Source organism: Neomonachus schauinslandi, chromosome 9 (genome assembly GCF_002201575.2).
Source record: "Neomonachus schauinslandi chromosome 9, ASM220157v2, whole genome shotgun sequence".
Classification (NCBI taxonomy): Eukaryota; Metazoa; Chordata; class Mammalia; order Carnivora; family Phocidae; genus Neomonachus; species Neomonachus schauinslandi.
This window is the reverse complement of record NC_058411.1, coordinates 84320605-84341612: the sequence shown is the minus strand read 5'-3', so window position 1 is coordinate 84341612 and position 21008 is coordinate 84320605. Positions and strand designations below refer to the sequence as shown.

The following is a 21008-nucleotide window of genomic DNA, read 5'->3' as shown; positions in this document are numbered from 1 at the left end:
GACACAGGGAGGTGAGGACAAACAAAAACAAAAACATGATAGCCAACAAGGTCTCACTTAGACCCAGCATTTTTTGGAATAAAGAAATGAGGAGAGTCAATTATATCTCAATAAAACTAAGAGCGCAGGGGGAGAGCAGGGGGAGACGAAGACAGGCAGCTGCTTAGAGCCCTGATGAGGCTGTGAACTCCTCACCTTTACTGGCCCATCATTGCTCTCTGGGATGGGCTCAGACTTCAGATACCTCTTCAGGTTGCCATCAAAGTAATCTTGCAGGAATCTTTCAAGAGCCTTGCCATCACGTCTGCAATTAGAAAGACAAGGGTCAGGCTTGTTAATCTTCCACTGAGAGGATTAAAAGTCATTTCTTAGAATAGTTTCTACATATTCTAGCTTCAGTTTCAAGGTTAGAAATTGGAAGCTAAAAACAGGAGCAGCTTATCTCTCAATATGCAGATCTACTGACTGAACAAAAACCACCTCCTTATATTTCTAGTGTGTTCTTTGTGGATTAGAAAGATCAGAGAAGGAAGAAAACATTGGTATTCTGGAAATTCACTTCTGCAAAAGAACCAGGTCTTCGTTGCTCTGGAGAATACCGCCTATTTATGGTATCTTGTTTTACTGATTTGCTCACAATGAAGATTTTCTCTGGTTTTGGTCTCCCAACGTCTCAGAAGGTGAAAAGTCATATACTCTTCCAGGGTTTTAAGACCTTTCCATTCCCTGAGTTTACCTTAGGTCAGGGTAGTATTCCAAGAAGAAAAGACATTCTACAGGGATGGGAGGGGGTTGCACTGGTCTGAAATTACATCAATCACAAAGAGACTGTCCAATGTTCTCTATCTACTATTTCTAATGGCAGGGTGGAAACAATCATGTAAGTATTCCAAGCCGCTATCCTTTTGTTAGTTTTCAGAATTTATTAAGGATTGTTATCCTTAAATACCTATAGTTAAATTAATTGACAAAAATGACAATCATAGGTCTTAGCTAGAAGACCTATCTTCACATTCTAATGTTCTTTATAAATCCTTCGTAGTGTAAAAGGTTTTAAGTTTCTTTGCAGAATCAAATCCCAAACCCCCGTTAACTTGTAACTCACGAGAACTCCTCTTGCATGACAAACTTCTCTCCTTTTGCAGTTCTGATAGCAACAACAGGAACCTCTCCAGCAGTGCTTTCCAAGCCAAAATCAGAAAGTTCGTGGCTAAAGGTTTTGCGGCTAGCTACAGCAAAGCTGAGTTTGTTTCCAGCATCTAGGAATTTCTTTGCTACCATCATCACTCTGAGAAACAAAATATTTATGCCAAGATTTACACCATAGTGGTAAAACACTTCTAAAAATTAAGTTAAATTACTATTAATAGAATTAAATTACTTCAAATGGTTTTTGGGAGTCAACTGTTCCCATTCTTATTGGCTCTCACATCATACACTGTAACAGGATAATTAGAAGAAACTGTTTACACACTGGGTAAACTTATTTACTAAGGGGAAAAATGATCCTTATTACCTGTTTCTCCAATAGTTGGAACCTTTAGCATTCTTTTCATAGTCCACATCATAGTAAGCCACAAGTAAGTCCTTGCCCTGTATCAAATCTTTATTGTCTTCTGTCATGTGAGGGCAGATCCCAAAACTGAAATAAATAATCCATTATCAAACTGTCAGGTTTAGCTATGTTATGGAACTATCACAAAGTAACTGATAGCACATATAAAGGAAAGAAACTTTCAATGTAAAGAGTAAGTACTGAGCAATATACCTTCTAAGGAGTCCTAGGGTCCACACATTACTGTTTTAATATAAAACTTCACTATTACCGTTCAATCCCTTAAATAAGGCTATTTAATCCAAAACATGGATCTGCTTAATAACTGAGGTAAGGAAACTACAATGAAGCCAAGAAATCCCAAACAAGATATAAAAAGGTACTCACATGTTTTCTTGGATAAATTTTTTAATCTTGCCACTAGTCATTTTCTGTTCTATATATGCCACAGTCTTGTCCTCAAACTTGTTCATTAAATGTGAAGGACGAAACAAGGTGATACCCCTTCAAAAAAAAAAAAAAAAAACTATTAGTAGGTAGGCAGCAGCAGAATGATCTTCCATCTTTTATTTAAAGCTCAGATATCTCTTGCTGTCATTTTTACTGTCACCATTTAACCACATAAGGACTCTTTCCTGGGACTGAGGGCTTGGCAACATGACCTCATCAAAGCTAAGGTGCTAACCACCTTAATCTCAGGTGCAATAATGGGGTATGAAGGTTTAATAAACCCTGCACTGGAAAGTTAGGAGACTTTGGTTCTAATTGTAACCCCATTAATTTTAAAGACCTTGTGCTAGGTATCAACTGAATCCTCTTGGGCTTCAGCTTTTTCTGCAGTACAAAAGGGGATTTAAGGGGGTTAGAGGATTAATTTCCAAACCTTTAGAAACAGTAACAGAACTCAACTTACCCCCAAATCCCAGGATGTACAATAAAGTAGAGCTTACTCTTATTGGAATGTCCTTGCCTGGCTCTCCCCTTGAAAATTCAACTCTCCCACATAGTAAAAGAATTACTTCAGTAGAGAAAATATCTTTAAGATTTCTTCCAGCTATAAAATTCTATAGGTAGGTATACAATTATAGATAATGTTTGAGTTTATTAGAAATTCCTTTGTTCTATATTTCTCTTATCCCAACAAACGGAGTTTACCAATTTTTCTCTTGCTCGTACTATTTTGCCCCTCTATCTAAGCCAGGCTCTCCTCACTCCATTGAACACTTGAAGCAAATTCCTTCTTTCTTTCTTTTTTTTTTTTTAAGATTTTATTTATTTATTTGACACAAACAGAGAGAGTGGAATCACAAGTAGGCAGAGGGAGAGGGAGAAGCTCGATCCCAGGACCTTGAGATCATGACCTGAGCCGAAGGCAGACGCTTAACTGACTGAGCCACCCAGGCGCCCCGCAAATTCCTTCTTTAATTTTTAGCCTTGTTCAGCTAAAACTGAGCCCCAGTTTGGTTCTGAGTCACGGGTTTATATCAAGTGCCAGCTTTCTCAGAAAATACCACTGTTCTAACTACTAATCTCTCACCTCTAAGTTCTCCTTCATTCATTCCTCCTCCCCACACTGCACATACACCCACATACAATTTTTTTTAGAGAGAGAGACAGCACAAGCAGGAGGGGCAGAGGGAGAGAGAGAATCTTAAGCAGGCTCCATGCCCAGCGTGGAGCACGATATGGGGCTTGATCTCATGACCCTGAGATCATGACCTGAGCTGAAATCAAGAGTCAGACACTCAACCAACTGAGCCACCCAGGTGCCCCCACCTACATATAATTTTATCACTTGTTTTTATCTAGGCTTCAGCCCTTTTAGTCCTCACATCCCTCTCTCACTCTTCCAGTATTAACCATTGACTTCATGTCAATCAAAACACAGGCATTTTAGGGGTATCTGGGGGGCTCAGTCAGTTATGCATCCGACTCTTGATTTTGGCTCAGGTCATGATCTCAGGGTGGTGAGATTGAGCCCTGCATCCGGCCCCGCCTCAGCGGGGAGTCTGCTGAGAATTCTTTCTCCCTCTCCCTCTGCTCTTCCCCTCTAAAAAAACAAAAACACAGGCATTTTATAGAACACAGGGAAATTACATAGCAAAAGGGAACTTAATACAAACATGCTGGGCAAGCAAAAATGTGAACAGGGCTAATATTGCGGGGGTTTTTTTTAGCGTAGTTACCAACTTCAGAGCAGTTATTCTCAAAAAGATAGAAATCCAGCAGTTTCAAATATAATCTTTAATGATGTTGTGGCCTTGGTGTACACATGATGACTTTAAGACACCCTTCACGTAAGGTGTTCTCAATAAGACTTCTAATCAGAAGCTGATAGGCCACTTTAAAGGCAGCCACAATGAACACATCTAAGGTTAACAGACTGATCTGTGATGTGCTTAATGAGCCAGAGGGGGTTCCACAACGGTTCACAGACCTGGTGTGTCTTAATGTAAAAGGCAGTCAAACCTACAACTTTGCATCTGGACTTTCTAGTTTCAAATCCTAGCTCTGCCACTTAACCGGCTGTGAAGCTAGGCAAATTACTTAACCTCTCTTGAGTGCTTTCTCCTCTATGAAATAATAACAGATCTGTCTCACCAGTTGTTAAGAGGATTAAATAAGTCAATAGTAAATGGCACATAGTAAACACTACATATTTTGTTAAATATAAATCAATAGCACTAGCCCTTGCACACTCTTCTTCTTTATATGCTCACCCTGAGTGATCTCATCTAGTCTCATGGTTTCAATAATTATTTACAGGTGCTTGACCTATAAAGGTTTCTCTCTAGTTTAGAACTTTCCCCGAATTCTAACCTCATTTATCCAGTTGTCTATTGGGTCTTCACTGGGACATCTCACAAACTTTACACTCACTAGGCCAAAATGAACTCATTATCAATCCCTTCAAATTTGTTTCTCTTCACCTTTTTCCCAGCTTGATAATGATTGTTGGTGGCCCAGTCATCCAAGTTATAGAAACCTATATTCATTCTAGATCTTCCTCTTTTCACACATGGCTAGGGACCAAATCCTATTGTTTACATTTTTGTATACTCTCTCCTTTTCCATGCCCCTAAATGCTGCCTTAATTTAGTCTCTCAGTGGTCACCCTTAGTTTGGACTCTTACTGCCTTGCCATTCCTCCCCTTTCAAACCATCATCACATGGGTACCAGCAACTTTTCTTCTGAAACACAAAAATCACATTACTCTCCCGCTCAAAGTCTTTCAATGACTCTCACGTGTGTAAAAGAGAAAATCAAAATTCTTTTGTATGCACTTAAAATCTTCTATAATTTGGTCTCTGCTTACCTTTCCCTATCACCTCATTTATAAACAATACTCCAGTAGTACTACAGGTCTCAACATTCCTAAAAGTTGTTCCACATCTTGGGGCCTTCACTTCCGCCGCTCTATCTGGAATGTTCCCTTGTTCCTTCTCTCCCTCCCTCCCTTTCTTTCTCTCTTTCAAGATTTTTATTTATTTACTTGTCAGAGAGAGAGCGCACAAGCGGGGGAAGCGGCAGGCAGAGGGAGGGAAACAGGCTCCTGCTGAGCAAGGAGCCCAATGCGGGACTTGATCCCAGGACCCCGGGATCATGACCTGAGCCCAAGGCAGACGTGTAACCAACTGAGCCACCAAGGCATCCCAGGAATAAAGTTTTTTTTATTTTTATTTTTTTTTTTAAAGATTTTATTTATTCATTTGATAGAGAGAGAGCAGGAGGGCACAAGCAGGGGGAGTGGCAGAAGGAGTGGGAGAAGCAGGTCCCTGGCCGAGCAGGGAGCCTGACTCGGGGCTTGATCCCAAGCTGAAGGCAGACACCTAACCAACTGAGCCACCCAGGCGCCCAATAATGTTTTTTTTAAAGTAGGCTCCAGCCTAGCATGAAGCCCCACATGAGGACTGAACTAACGACCCTGAGATCAAGACCTGACCGGAGATCAAGAGCCAGATGATTATGGCTCTTGAGCCACCCAGGCGCCCCTATCTGGAATAATTTTTATCCCAACTGAAATAACCTGCCTGGAAAAATTTATCTTTCAAGACACACCTCAAGAATCACGTCCTCTTATGAAGTTTCTTCTGATACTACTCCCGACCCCGAAGGAAAAAAAATCACTCCCTGTTCTTCCGGCACACCCTGCATACATTTCTATTTTAACACCTATAATGCTCACTTAACACTTATATTTTTAAATATATTCGCTGTCTCCCCCTACTAGAGGCACCTCAAAGGTAGCAATAGTTCCTAGCACTTAGCTTAATAAATCTTTCAGAAGAACTAGGCATAAAAATCACCAGTTCATACAATTAGTACTTGGTCCAGAAATTTACAAGGGTATTCAATTCAGTCACTTACTCTCCATCATCATCATATTTGTTCACCAGAGACTCCACATTGGTGTGTGCAAATCGGTAGTTATCCCTCAAGTTGCTGGCTGCTTTTAGAAACTCAGAGTGAGCTTCACTAAATAAATCTTTGAAAAAACCTATACAAAAAATGTCAAACACAAGGAAGAAACAGTAAGTGCTGAAACATAATTAAACTTTCAAATTCTTCTATTTTCATTTTTTTAAAAGATTTTTTAAAATTTATTTGTCAGAGAGAGAACATAAGCAGGGGGAGCAGCAGGGCAGAGGGAGAAACAGGCTCCCCACCAAGCAAGGAGCTGGATACGGGACTTGATCCCAGGATCCTGGGATCATGACCCGAGCCGAAGGCAGACATTTAACCAACTGAGCCACCCAGGCGTCCCATAAAATTCTTCTATTTTCAAAGCCTTCATTCTATTCACAGGTAAGCAAAGTGAGACAGGTAACAGGACTGGGTCTGCTTTACCATGACTACCTAGGATATTTGACAAAATACTTAGGAGGAGAATTTTCCCTCTACCCTTAAAAAAAAAAAATTTGTCCCAGGGAGCCAAGGGAGAGGATTTGTCAGAGTTCAAGCCTTTTCTAGTTTTTCACAATTAGATTTGGGCAAACTGCTTAACTTCTTAGAGTTTCAGGGGACTATTTTAGGTGTCAGAAGGATCAAATAAGACCGTTTGCCAAAATAAACCATCAATTACTTTACTGTATTTTTTGACTTGTCGTCAGAACTTCAAGTCTAGAAAAGTGACTGAAACCTAAGTGTTTATTAAATGTCTGCTTATAGTTAACTCCTTGAAAATATACAGAATCAGTAAAATTCAGACAATAAGAAGTGGCTTTTAGTCAAATTTAAATTACAAACCATCTTCTACTGTCAGAAAGTCAGTTTTATTATATTATGAGACTAAGAGAAGCACAAACACAGATTATATGTTTAAATTTATTTTTTAAGTCAACTACCTACATTACATTTAAAACAAAAGAAAGAACACTTAAGATGTAGAATGTATTTAACTGCAAGTTATTTTAAGGATAAAATGAAATACTGTAACACCCAAGAAAGCAAAGTACACAAATCCTAGTAATTTGATCTCAAGAACTAAATCTGCTACTACTGTGAAAACAGTAGACACAGAGGTTTATTATTTACTAGTATCCTCCTACCTTAAAACCTTATTTTCAGTCTTAACTACCCTATTGAGTTAAATCTCTGAGTTTGAGATGCAATAGAAAAAGCTGAAGATATTTCTATTTTGGGTCTTTAACTGAAATTTCATCTTTATTTGTAAGAACACAAAGCCATTCCAATAAAACCAGTTTTTTCCACATTATAGTAATGCTGACCTAAATCTAGGAGTTGTCTTTTCAACTGTCCCCAAGGCTTCCTAAACTGGTTTAACTTTCTTGTTTACTCAGATACAGAGGGTTTTTGAAACCAAATTGATGATTTTGTTGTATATCAAATATTTGCTACTTACCCACCACAGAAGCATCTTTATCACTAATGAACTTCTCAAATTCTTCCTCAGTCCTGAGAGGAACTGAAGCTGGTCCTGCCTGCTTCTTCAGGTGGCTGACAATTCCATCTTAAAAGATAAAATGAAAGATTATAGCAACACAAATTTCTAATTTTTGAGAAGGCAATCATTCACATAATTCAAAATTCAAAAGGTTCAAAAGGGAGGCATTTGGTTGGCTCAGTCGGCGGAGCATGTCCCTCTTCAATCTCGGGGTTGTAAGTTGGAGCCCCATGTTGGGTGTGGAGATTATTTATTTATTTATTTATTTTTATTTTATTATTTTTTTTTTTTTTAAAGATTTTATTTATTTATTTGACAGAGAGAGACACAGCGAGAGAGGGAACACAAGCAGGGGGAGTGGGAGAGGGAGAAGCAAGCTTCCCGCTGAGCAGGGAGCCCGATGCGGGGCTCGATCCCAGGACTCCGGGATCATGACCTGAGCCGAAGGCAGACGCTTAACGACTGAGCCACCCAGGCGCCCCTGTGGAGATTATTTAAAAATATAACCCTTAAAACAGACATATTATGCATAAACAAGCAATTCCGTATTTATTCTTTTCTTCCCAAATGGCAGCATACAACTATGCTATTCTGTATTTTGTTTTTGTCATTTAATAGAGTTTAGAGAGAGTTTACGCCAATGTACATAAAGAGCTATCTCAGTCTTTTTTATACCTGCACAATGTTTCACTGTATGAATGTACCATAACTTACTCAATCAGATACATATGACAGACATTTCTTAACAATTTCTTGCTGTTATAAATAATTCTGCAATAAACAACCTTGTACTAATGTCATTTTGCACATGATTGAGTAGATCTGTAGGGTAAATTCCTAGAAGTGGATTCACTGGGTCAAAGAATACATGTATTTATAATTGTCAAACTACCTCCCCAAAGAGACTGTACTTATTCATAACCCTACCAGGGATTTATTAAAGTGTTTATAACAGTACAAATTAATAATGCCTTTGTTCAAGTTATTCTCTCTGCCTAGAACACTCTCCCCAGATATCCTCCTGGCTCCCTTCCCTAACTCCTTTAGGTCTTTACTCAAATGTCACCTTCTCAAAGAAGCTCTCCCTGACCATCCCATTGTAAACTAAAACCTATTCACCTCCAACGCTCCTGAATTCCCTTCCCCAGCTTTATCTTTCTCTGTAGCACTTTTCACCCACCTAATTAATACTCTATCCTTATTATTTTCATCTATCTCTTCCCATGACAAAGTAAATTCCAAATGCATAAGGATTTTTGTCTGTTTTGCTCAGTGATATATATCTAGCTCTAGAATAATACTTACTAGCTCGTAAGTTTGAGAAACATCCATTTTACAAATAAATTAAGTAAGCAAATCCCGTATTCTCAAGGAGCACAAAGAGTCACTTGTAGCCTTACATTTTAAAGGCAGAAAATGCATGAACTTGGATAGCTAGTACAAGGTTTTAACTATATATAGGTCAAGTTATGCCATGTACAGGATCCACCTACATCACACTTTCCTACTGAGGTGAAATGGGCTAGATAAGTAGAACAATTTAGAAACACAAAAAATCATCTTATCCCTTAAACTTCTGGGGTCCACTAAAACCATTCAAAGGCTCAAAATGCCCACAGTTCAGACAAAGGCAATGCGCCCCCTCCATTCTATCTCTTGCACCCTCTTTCTCTTCTAAGTACTCTACTGATTTGTTAACTGGCCAAGACAGAGTATTATTTAACTCTTTCAACATGATTGAGTCTATTCTGCATTTTTTCTAATGTTTCTTCCTTCTCTCTCCCGTCATGGACATTTTTTCCTTTTAAATATTTTCCTCAATTCCTCACATAGGAGGGGTTGCATCAACAGATTAATTGAAATTGAATATGATTTGTTTAGTCTCTAAGGGAATTATTATTACTATATCATGATATAAATTATAAAGAACTTTAACCTGTAGCTATGATGAGAAGTGTTACTTTTCTCCGTAAATATTTAAAATTCTGTGGAAGGTATAAAGGGAGTGCAGAGCAACCAATTTAAGCCGGAGGGCAAAGAGCATAGTTTGCACAGAAGTACATAAACGAAATAATACATTCTAAGTAGCCAAACATCTGACCTCCTAGTCAGATACTAAGAAATTCTTAAATTTAAGAAATCTATTGTTACAGCCCAAGTGACAGTATCTGACCAGTAGCAGTCTAATTGGGTTCACCTACAATTTAGTTAAGGCATGCTCAAGTTCAGAAAAACATTTCAATAATTCGAACCGCTAATTCCATCCTAAATTGAACAAATAAAATCTGAATGGTAACATGGGGTTCTTCATTAATACTTTTAAGCTCATGAAATTTTTTTTTCCTTCTGTGCTTAGACATACCAAATTTTAAGTGTTGGCTAAATGACCTCAGTGGAGTCAAAGTATTTTTTCATGCATTCAACAAAGAGTTACTGAGTATCTACTGCATGTGAAGAGTCTAGGTGCTGGAGACAGAGTAGTAAATAAAGTAAACAAGGTCTCTGCTTTCTTAGAGCTTACAGTTTAAGTAAATCTCCAAATAATAAACAAAATCTCCAAATAAACAATTACAAAATGATATAATAACCAAAACTATGTAGAGAATTAAGAGGATGAGGTGGTTAAGAAAATGACTGGGTGGCTACTTTAGGTCTGGTGGCCTGGGTAAGCCTCTGGGAGGTAAAATTTAAGCCATGATCTGAATGACAAAAAGGAGCAAGCCATGAAAACATAGGGGAAGATCATTTCGGGCTGGGAATATAACCAGGGCAAAGGTCCTAAGGTGAAACAATCTTAAGATGATACAAGAGTTAGGTAGTGGCCATGTTATGCAGAGCTTTGTATAGGAGTAACAATCATGCAGATTGAAAAAATTCCACCTCCCTAAAATACCTAACTGAACCCCTTTTCTCTTAGCTTTCCATCATGAAAAGGTAAATAAAATGTGTGTCACTACTTGAAAGACTCGGCAAAACTGTCCAAAATATTTTTTCTCATCAATTACAGGCCCTAGAGGATCCAGTCCCCATTTGCCTCTCAAACTTCATCTGTCGGGGTGGGCCTGGGTGGCTCAGTAGGTGGAGCGTCTGCCTTCAGCTCAGGCCATGATCCCAGGGTCCTGGGATCGAGCCCCACATTGGGCTCCCTGCTCAATGGGGAGCCTGCTTCTCCCTCTCCCGCTCCCCCTGCTTGTGTTCCCTCTCTCGCTGTGTCTCTGTCAGATAAATAAATAAAATCTTTAAAAAAAAAAAAAAGCTTCATCTACCATCCATGCTAATTATACTCCAGCCACATGGTCTTTCTATCCCTCGAACTCATCAAGCTCAGTTATACCTTAAGGCCTCTTTGTATACCTCAGAGTCTTTCCCCTCTGCTTGGAAGGCTCTGGCCCAGATCTTCTCAAGGCTAGCTCATGCCTATCATTCACGTCTCAGCTCAAAGGTTACAGCCCTGCTAACTCCGATGATGTGGTACTCTCAAACCCAGTCACTAGCACATAAATGGTTTTATTTTTCTCCTTTAATGCTCTTACCACTAACTGAATTTATCTTATATATGAAATTAAATAATTTTAACTGTGATAAGATATACATAAAATTTATTATCATAACTATTTTTAAGCATACAGTTCTGTGGCATTAAGTACATTCACACTATTGCATAGCCACTCTCCAGGACTGTTTCCATCTTGCAAAACTGAAACTCTACTCATTAAAAAAACTCCCCATTTTCTCCACCCTGTAGTCCCTAGGAATCACCATTGTACTTTGTCTCTATGAATTTTACTACACTAGGAAACTACATACAAATATATCTTCAAGACCCTGCTCGTAATTCTTTGAGGTATATGTCCAGAAGGAGAATCGCTAGATTGTTTGGTAATTCTTTTTTTTTTAATTTTCAGGAACTTCCATACCGTTTTCCATAGCAGCGATACCATTTTACATTTACACCACCAGTGCAAAATGGTTCCAATTTTTCTGCATCCTTGTCGACCCTTGTTATTTTCTGTTGTGTGTGTTGTTTTGGGATGTAGTTATCTACATATACTTTTAAACTTGGTTGTTGTCTTCTTCTCTTCATCTCCCAGAATGTAAGCACATAAGAGTAGGAAACTTGTCTGTTTTATCAATAAATACAGAGCACCTAGTATATCTAAAATATCTGGCACAGAGTCTAAGTACTCAATAAATATGTCAATTGAAAAAAATGCCTAGTAGACCTTACAACTCAAGTTCATGTATTTTCTACATTACTTACATAATCTGTTTATTTAGAGAAGTCTTTTGTTAGATACTAAATAGACTTCTTAGATGAAGAATTTTTTTCTTAAGATTTTGTTTATTTGACAGAGAGAGATGAAGAGAGGACAAGCAGGGGGAGCAGCAGGCAGAGGGAGAGGGAGAGGGAGAGGGAGAAGCAGACTCTCCGCTGAGCAGAGAGCCTGATGCAGGGCTTGATCCCAGGACCCTGGAATCATGACCTGAGCCAAAGGCAGACGCCCAACGGACTGAGCCACCCAGGCGCCCCTTAGATGAGGAATTTTTAAGATTACAAGTAGGTTGTTTAGAAAAATGTCATGTTCCCACTACAAAAACAGGGTACTTAACAAGTAAGTTTCCAAAATGTAATCCAGGATCCTTACCGGCAGTCCTAGGCCCATCGTAAGCACCAGCTTCTTCACCATCTCTAAATATTTTCAGGGTTGGATATCCACTGACTCCATACTTATTACAAGTGTTTGTGTTGGCAGTACAATCAACCTAAAGATTAAAATACACGAACCATCTATTATCCAGATGTTTGTTGCAGGCTCCTCCTATATTCCCAAAATATTAAAGACTACTCAAATCATAAGAGGATCAAGCAATTCTTTGCACACATGCCACAGAACATATATTTTAAGCAGACTGGTGCTGGGCTAGTTATATACAATCACCTAAAGAACTGGTTAAAATTTAGATTGCTGGACCTCCTACAAAATGCACAAATGACTATTTAAATTCTTCCCTCAAAGTCTCTATTATTTAAAGCAGTGGTCTCCACCTTCTTTCTGCCTTAGAATATGTGAGGGGGACGCCTGGGTGACTCAGGCAGTTAAGCGTCTGCCTTTGGCTCAGGTCATGATCCCAGGGTCTGGGGATTGAGTCCCACATTGGGCTCCCTGCTGTGGGGAGCCTGCTGATCTCTCTCTCCCTCTGCCTGCCACTCCCCCTGCTTGTGCTCTCTCTCTCTCTCAAATAAATAAAATCTTAAAAAAAAAGTGGGGGGGCACCTGGGTGGCTCAGTCGTTAAGCGTCTGCCTTCAGCTCAGGTCATGATCGCAGGGTCCTGGGATTGAGCCCCACATCGGGCTCCCTGCTCCTCAGGAAGCCTGCTTCTCCCACTCCCCCTGCTTGTGTTCCCTCTCTGTGTCTCTCTCTGTCCAATAAATAAATAAAATCTTAAAAAAAAAATATGTGAGGGATAAATCGCTTAAATTACTAACAGTATCTTTCTTACTTTGATAATGATTATTATAAAGGGGATGGATGGATGGAGGTACATATCCTTTAGGTGGGGTGGAGTATAATTTGATTTGGCAAATCATCTAGAGTTATTAGCAAAGTACCAATACTTGAATATGCTCCCTGAGATAATTTGAATATGAACTAAACTATAACAAGGTAGTTCTAGAGAGACTTGCTATCAGGAAGAAGGAAAACAATTCCTATCTAGCCACTTACTCTAAAGTCAGCAGTGCTATAGGCACTTTGCATATGTTATTTCATTTACTCTTCACAAGATTCTGAGGTATGGCCCCAATGCTTTAACATAAACTGAGGTGTAGAAAAGTAATGTGTCCAGAGAAACACAGGCTATAGCTACACAAGGCAGGAATTAAATCATGACTGAACTTTCTTTTTCCCCCAAGGCAAACAGCCAGAGAAACATCAGGATTAAAAGCAGTTTCCAAAAACAGTCCTATATATGTATGAACTATTTATTTGAGGCTGACCAAGATGTGTCCTTTTATTTTTTTTAAAGATTTATTTATCTGAGAGAGAGCAAGCGCGTGAGCACATGGGTGAGGGGAAGGGCAGAGGAAGAGGGTGAGAATCTTAAGCAGGCTCCACACTCAGCACGGAGCCCAAAGTGGGGCTCAATCTCGTGACCCTGAGCCGAAATCAAGTCGGCCGCCTAACCGACTGAGCCACCCAGGTGCCCAAAGATGTGAGCTTTTATACTGCAGCAACTATGAGTTTACTATAGAATAATGGCAAAATTCTAGAAGCATTACTGATTTTTTTTTTTTTTAAAGATTTTATTTATTTGAGAGAGAGTGAGAGCTAGAGAGAGCACACACAGAGGTAGAGGGAGAGAGAGAAGCAGGCTCCCCGCTGAGCAGGAAGCCCAACTACTGGGACTTGATCCCAGGACCCTGGGATCATGACCAGAGCCAAAGGCAGACGCTTAACCGACTGAGCCACCCAGGCATGCCACAGAAGCATTACTATGATTGTAAGAGCAAATACTAAGTTTATAGTTGACCAGCTAGCTACATACTTACAACATCCTGTCATTTTCCTATTCCCATCACTATGAATATCATAAGGAAGTTTAGGGAACTCATTTATTCAACAATTTTCCTCTGACCTTGACTACTATATTTTTATTTTCCATATTTGCCCCTTAATTCTATTTACCATATATTTTACCTCTTTCTTATTCCAGTAATTCCCTTAGTTTTACTACTTTTAATCTTTAGAAACCATAATTAATACAATAGTCAGTTGTGTATTTGCCCAGAAACTAGCGTTCTCTTCTTAGTACCGTAAGAGTAGAGAAAATGAATGTTAATTTTAAAAACTACTATTTAAAATACCCCATTTTCGGGCGCCTGGGTGGCTCAGTTGGTTAAGTGACTGCCTTCGGCTCAGGTCATGATCCTGGAGTCCCTGGATCGAGTCCCGCATCGGGCTCCCTGCTCGGCAGGGAGTCTGCTTTGCCCTCTGACCCTATCCCCTCTCATGTGTTCTCTCTCATTCTCTCTCTCTCAAATAAATAAATAAAATCTTTAAAAAAAAACAAAAAAAACCCCCATTTTCTTCTTTCCTTTTTTTTAATTTAAATTTTAGTTAGTTAACATACAGCGCAATATTGGTTACTGGAGGGGTGCCTGGGTGGCTCGGTTGAGGGGTCCAATTCCTGCTTTCTGCTCAGGTCATGATCTCAGGGTTGGGAGATCCAGCCTGGTGTCAGGCTCCTCGTCAGGGTCCGGGCTTAGCGGAGTCGGCTTGAGATTCTCTCCTTCTCCCTCTGCCCCTCCCCCCACTCATGCACACACTCTCTAAACAAATAAAATCTTTAAAAAAAATTGGTTTCTGGAGAAGTCAATGATTTGTCACTTACGTACAACACCCAGTGCTCCTCACAAGTGCCCTCCTTAATGCCCATCACCCATCTGGGCCACCCCCCACCCACCTCCCTCCATCAACCTTCAGTTTGTTCTCTACCCTTAAGAGTCACTTAGGGCTTGTTTCCCTCTCTCCTTTTTTTTCATTTCCCCCTTGGCATGTGTTCATCAGTGAGATCATATGGAAAATACCCCATTTTCTTTAATGAAGAATCTGCCTAGACTCACCTTTGCTAATGGGACTATTCCTTTTAATCTGGTTGCTGCGGCTTCATACTCAGGGGCAAGCCTCTTGCAGTGTCCACACCTATATAAATACATTAAAAAAAAAAAAGCCAAATTCTCAGTTTAATCCTTCAAGATTGTTAACCATGTTTCTCTAGGACGAACCTCAAACTGTAATACAACTTTTGAACTAGTAGCTGCTTCCAAAAGCAAAAACATCACCTGAACAACATCCATTACTGATAAAGTAACCAGAGCTCTCAAGGGCAAAGGTATTATCCCTAACCTGAGGCTGATGCTAGGACTAGCATAGTTCAGAGGAGCCACCATTTTCTCAGTTAAAAGTATAACTGAACCTTGAAAACTATAGTCAGAATTATACCCCACATTAAAGAGGGAAAGGGCTCAAGCCTTCGGACTAATTAATGAGGACAAAATGAAGAGCAAGATAGCAGCAATCCCATTTCTGGTAGCACTTCCCAAAAGGCACATTTTTAAGAAACCACACTGTGATTCTTAAAAATATAGTGATTGAAACCTTCTAAGGTTCCAAGTATGACATTAAATCTTTAAAAATCACCAAGGGCGCCTGGGTGGCTCAGATGGTTAAGCATCTGCCTTCGGCTCAGGTCATGATCCCAGCGTCCTGGGATCGAGTCCTGCATCGGGCTCCCTGCTCCTTGGGAGCCTGCTTCTCCCTCTGCCTCTCTCTCTCTGTCTCTCATGAATAAATAAAAATTAAAAAAAAAAAAATCACCAAGAACTTTTTCTCCATTCCTTCAATAGGAATCTCTTTGTCCAAAAACCCAGTTTGAGGGGGTAGGCGAAGGAGGCCCAAAAGGCACTCATTTGCTAGATACTTTAGCAGCTGTTAGAGCCTTTTTTTCTTCTCAGCTGAGTTTCAACACAGCATTAGAATGACATATTTAAGACAGCAAGCCCTATTTTTACAGCTACATAGTTCATCTGGCTGTAAGAACTGATGAGGATAAAACATTGTCAGTTAGAGTATTTTCCGAGAAGGCCATCAGAAACATCTGCTCCTAGCCTGGGAAGTCCTGAGAGTCCCACAGGCACACTGTATATGCGATGCGGGGAGAGGGGAGATACTCCTCCTTATCCATGTATATGTAGCTAGCACCAGCTATACGTCATCTCTTCAAAATCCAATGGGTTGCAGAGGGACCACTTGGAGAAGGTAAAGTAGTCCTGTAACCTCCCCACAGATAGCAAAAATAGAATTAGAAAACAGAAAGAAACATGGAAGAAACTTGACCTTATATATTTCATAGCCAACAGTCTCAAAATTTATTTTATTAAGTGAGGGACAAATAACTTGGAAACATTTTGCCCCTAAAACGTGTTTAAAACAAAGGACTACAAGAACTTATATTCTTTAAGGTCTTTAGTAGGAGTTCTATTCAAAAAGAATCATTAGAAAGCTTAAATGAAGGAATGGTGATATAAAAAAGACTGTAATATTAGATGTTAGTTAGTGTCACATACATATTTACTAGAAGTATAAAAGGATCAAATGATAAACACCAAATTCAGGATGGGGGTGTACATAAGACGGGGAAGGGATGTATAGGCTTCAACTGTACTGCCTTTAATTTTTAGACCAGGTGGTGAATAAATGGTATTCCCTATACTGTATTTCATGGATGCGCATTTTACCATATCTGAAATTGGCATGTGCCCTGCAATCATGTCATAGTTTCAACGGTAGGATTTCCTTCTTTGTGAGACATAAAACAAGGATTCCCCTCCCAATCCGCGGCATCTTACATGTATATGGAATATGGTATTATTCATTACATCCTCTATATTCCTTAGATTGCAAAATAAATTAAAAACTCGTGTACTTGGGTTGCAACAAAAACACACAAATCCTAACTGATTTAATAAGATAACAAATTTATCTGAGAAATTCAGGCTTTGGGGAACATAAGGGCTCAAAGATTAAAAAAAAAAAAAAGTTAAAGGGAGTAAGAATTGGATCTGGGCCTTTAAGAATTTAAGGCTTCAGCCAGGACCTGTCCTGGGGTATTTTAGATAAGGGGAATAGTAGAGCAAAGGTAAAATTACTAGTGAAAATGATACATTCGGAGAACTATGGAGGGCTTTGTTTATTGTTATTAAGAGATAATAAACATTTTATGTGTATTGAGACTACTCCGGTCAGCAATATATGTAACAGGAAGGGGGAAAGGAGAGATAAAAATAGAAGCCACCTAGAAGATAATATATTTCACATGGCAGATAATGAAAGCTTGGACCAGAGTGACAGCAATGAGAATAAAAAAGAAACAAGACAGATTTCTGTTGAATACCTAATTATCAAGAAGGCTGAGGCAACAGATTTAAGAAGTTTCACCTCAACCATCTCAAAATATTTGAAGTGAAAAAAATAGTATAAAATAATTAGACCAGACCAGTCGGTGTCAACCCAGATGCATATAAAAAATACCCATGGAGGGAACCAAGGGTGTAAGGGAGATATGTGTATAACTATCGAGGCTGGGACTGAAAACCACTGCTTTTTTTTTAAAGATTTATTTATTTGACAGAGAGAGACACAGGGAGAGAGGGAACACAAGCAGGGGGAGTGGGAGAGGGAGAAGCAGGCTTCCTGCTGAGCAGGGAGCCCGATGCGGGGCCTGATCCCAGGACCCTGGGATCATGACCTGAGCTGAAGGCAGATGCTCAACGACTGAGCCACCCAGGCGCCCCTGAAAACCACTGCCTTAACTGTTTGCTGCATCCATAAAGTCATCAAATGCCCAAAGGAAGGACCTGTTCAACGAGTTCCAGAGAGACTAGAAGAGACTGCCTTCTTCAGATTCACCAGGAATGGAACTCAGGTGGAATTTGAAGAGGAACATCAAGATTAACCACTACTTCTTTCACCCAGTCCTAGATAGTATTAAAAGAACAATTCCATCACTTTCAGGGATGGAACCTAGCAGTAATAGTGAATCCCAACACACATTCAATCAACAATCATTACTTTGTGACGAAAGTCTCTGACAGAAAAACTGATGTAGTCCTTTCCCTATAGGAACACCAGTCTGGCAGGGGTGACAGACAATATTAGGTCCCAACTGAGAGGCGGGAGCAACCAGTTTGTCCAAGGAGCTAAATCTTGTTGAAAAGATCAATTTGGGGTCGGAGGATACATCAGAAATTCCAAGTAAAGGAATTAGCATGTATAAAAGAAATATTTCATTTTACACTATCCACATATTTTTTTAAAGATTTTATTTATTTATTCGACAGAGACACAGCAAGAGAGGGAACACAAGCAGGGGAAGTGCGAGAGGGAGAAGCAGGCTTCCCACAGAACAGGGAGCTCGATGTGGGGCTCAATCCCAGGAGCCTGGGATCATGACCCCAGCCGAAGGCAGACGCCTAAGGACTGAGCCACCCAGGCGCCCCCACACATTTTTTTTCTATATGTACTCCAAAAACACTGTATATCAAGAATCATTTAATACTACTGTCCTAGAGGGTAGAGCACAAATCTACAACATAAGTAGATGTTGAGGATTTAAAACTTACTTAACGTTGATCAATAAATTTTCAGATACTATCACATTTAAACAGTGTTATTTATTTCCCCAGAGAAATTCATATACTCCCATTCTTACAAATTACACAGATAAAACTTCATAATGGAAATATGAGTCTACAAAGTCAAATGCAAAGAAATTTTTCACTTTCACTATAAAACGAAAGTGCAAAAAATACCCTAAAACAAATGAGATGAAGAACTTGCCCAAAATAGGTCAATTTACTTTCAATTGGATTAACTGTTCCTATCTAGCTTGTGAGCCAGTTCTGATCTGTACAAAGGATTACAGCAGTCAGAAAACATTTCTAGCTGAAGTATTAATAAATAAAAATAGTTGAATGTGAAGAAATAAGGACATTATCAACAGGAGACTTCCTTGATTCCAAATCAGTCACTCAGAAAACTGATCCTGCTTGCCGGCATTGTGGAGGATTACCTTACCTTCTAGACCAATTAAAAGCAGACACCACAGCAGGGATCCACCCAATTTTGGGGATAGTTTAGTGCATGACGGGATATGCAGTTTTTAGGGAAGCACATGCAACAATTTAAGGTAGACCCCTGCAGTCACAGAAGCATCACCCAGTTTTGATACAACCCCATCCAGCCACTCTAAATACAGTTACACCCCTTCAAAGTTAACAGCAAGGTTATATGATTGGGAAGAGTAGTTTCTAAGATGGAATGTGACTTCTGCAGATGTATAACGAAAGACCACCTGTGATGTGTAATCAGTACTACCAGTTGGCCACAGGAATGCCTGCACATAAAATCTGTCACAAGATGAAAACAAAATTTGTTGCCTCTAACACATCTTTCTGGTTCAGGTGGTCTTCATTACCAGACTTCTTCTAGTATTACCCCCAGCACGGTGGCTGAACCCTTGCTGAGTAAAGACCAGAGTTAGAAGCAAGTAAAAGTTATACACCAACTTTGTTTTACTGATACTTTTGAATACAAATCATTTTTAATTAAAGGTATTGTGGCAGGAGGAAAAAAATTAAGTACTGTAATCAGCATGAATATATTGAACCATCCCAAGCCTGAAAATAATCATGGCTCTCTGCGGTAAGGATTTGGGAGTTAAAAAAAAAAAACAAAACAAAACATTCAGGTCTACTCAGTCAGAAATCCTATTTGCTCTCTCCCCCATACCCCCAACTTTTTGAGTTAGTTATATCCTAAGGAACTCACACCCTTGTTCAGTTATATCACCCTGAAGTGGACTATTTCTCCCCACACTGATTACTTTCTCAGTGGAGTCTTTTTGGGCATTCTTCCTAATTAAAACCGACACTTTAGACAGATTTCTGACGGCATTTCTCTTTTCACCTGCTCTTTTTGACGGGATTCTGCCGGTGCTGAAATGGGATCAGCTTAATGGAGAAAGTGTGCACCATGCGATGGAATAAAATAATTGCCGGCCTCAAGAAAGCATTTATGACCATTCTGCAGCCACTGAGTGACCTTGGCTAGAAACCAATGGCTGCGGAGCGTGGGGCAAGAAGAAAGGAAGTACTCTGAGGGCCCAGGGCATCTCCTCTCTGCACTTGGTGAAATGTTCGCTTCCGATATAAAGCCTTGGGATGCCTCGTTTGTAGGATGGACAGCATTAACATTGACTCAGCCAGAAACTGTAAAGATACCGTTTGTCGGATGGAGAGCATTAACACTGACTCAGCCAGTAAAGATACCAATCTAAGCGGGGTAGGGGGTGGTTAAACCCTCTGCAAATAGGAAATGCCGCAAGAGCAACGAGGTAAGGATGTGCCCCTACGTGAGCGGGGCCTGCGGGTTTTCTTCCCGGGTCTCGCTCCCAGGCAATCAGCACCGACTTCTCCGCTCTTGCCGAGGCAGCTCGGCTCACCGGGGGTGGGAAATTGGCCGGCTGCAGCCGGGCCTGCTGATATGGTGGAGGGCGCCCGCGCTGCGTAGGCCCAACCGTTCCCGCGCCTTCGCCCCCGGCCCAGCCGTCCCTCCCCCCCGCCCTCCCGCGCCCCGGCTTAATGGCCTCACCAAGGGGCGAAGAACTCGACGAGCATGAGGCCCGCAGAGCCTGTATCGGAGATGCGACTCTCGAAGTTGTCGTCAGTGAGTTCCAGCACGTCGGAGGCAGAGGCGAGACCAGCCGCGGCGAAAAGCAGCGCCACGCCGGGGAACAGCGCTCGGCAGCGGGGGCGCATGGCTACGAGGTGAGGCTAGGGGCGGCCGGGAGGGTCGGGGGTTCGGCGGGGATGCGGAGGCCGGCCACAACCACCCACCCTGTGCCTGCGCTCGCGCGTCTGGCCCAGGCGGACCTGCAGCCGGAGGTCCCAACCCCCCAGCCCGGCTCGGGCCGCAGTGTGGCAGCC

The 21008-nt window shown here is 40.6% G+C and overlaps 1 protein-coding gene across 1 annotated transcript in view; it reads right to left on the bottom strand.

Annotated features, from left to right (window-relative positions):
* The window catches only part of PDIA3 (protein disulfide isomerase family A member 3), a 25111-nt gene extending 4103 nt beyond the window's left edge, over positions 1-21008 (bottom strand). Inside the window, exons 1-9 of the mRNA XM_021695310.2 lie at positions 20674-21008; positions 15087-15165; positions 12108-12225; positions 7420-7527; positions 5925-6054; positions 1943-2059; positions 1517-1642; positions 1106-1288; positions 196-304 (exon numbers count right to left, since the gene is read on the bottom strand). Coding sequence (XP_021550985.1) covers positions 196-304; positions 1106-1288; positions 1517-1642; positions 1943-2059; positions 5925-6054; positions 7420-7527; positions 12108-12225; positions 15087-15165; positions 20674-20840 — 1137 coding nt within the window. The 5' untranslated portion in view covers positions 20841-21008. The remainder of the gene's footprint in view (positions 1-195; positions 305-1105; positions 1289-1516; positions 1643-1942; positions 2060-5924; positions 6055-7419; positions 7528-12107; positions 12226-15086; positions 15166-20673) is intronic.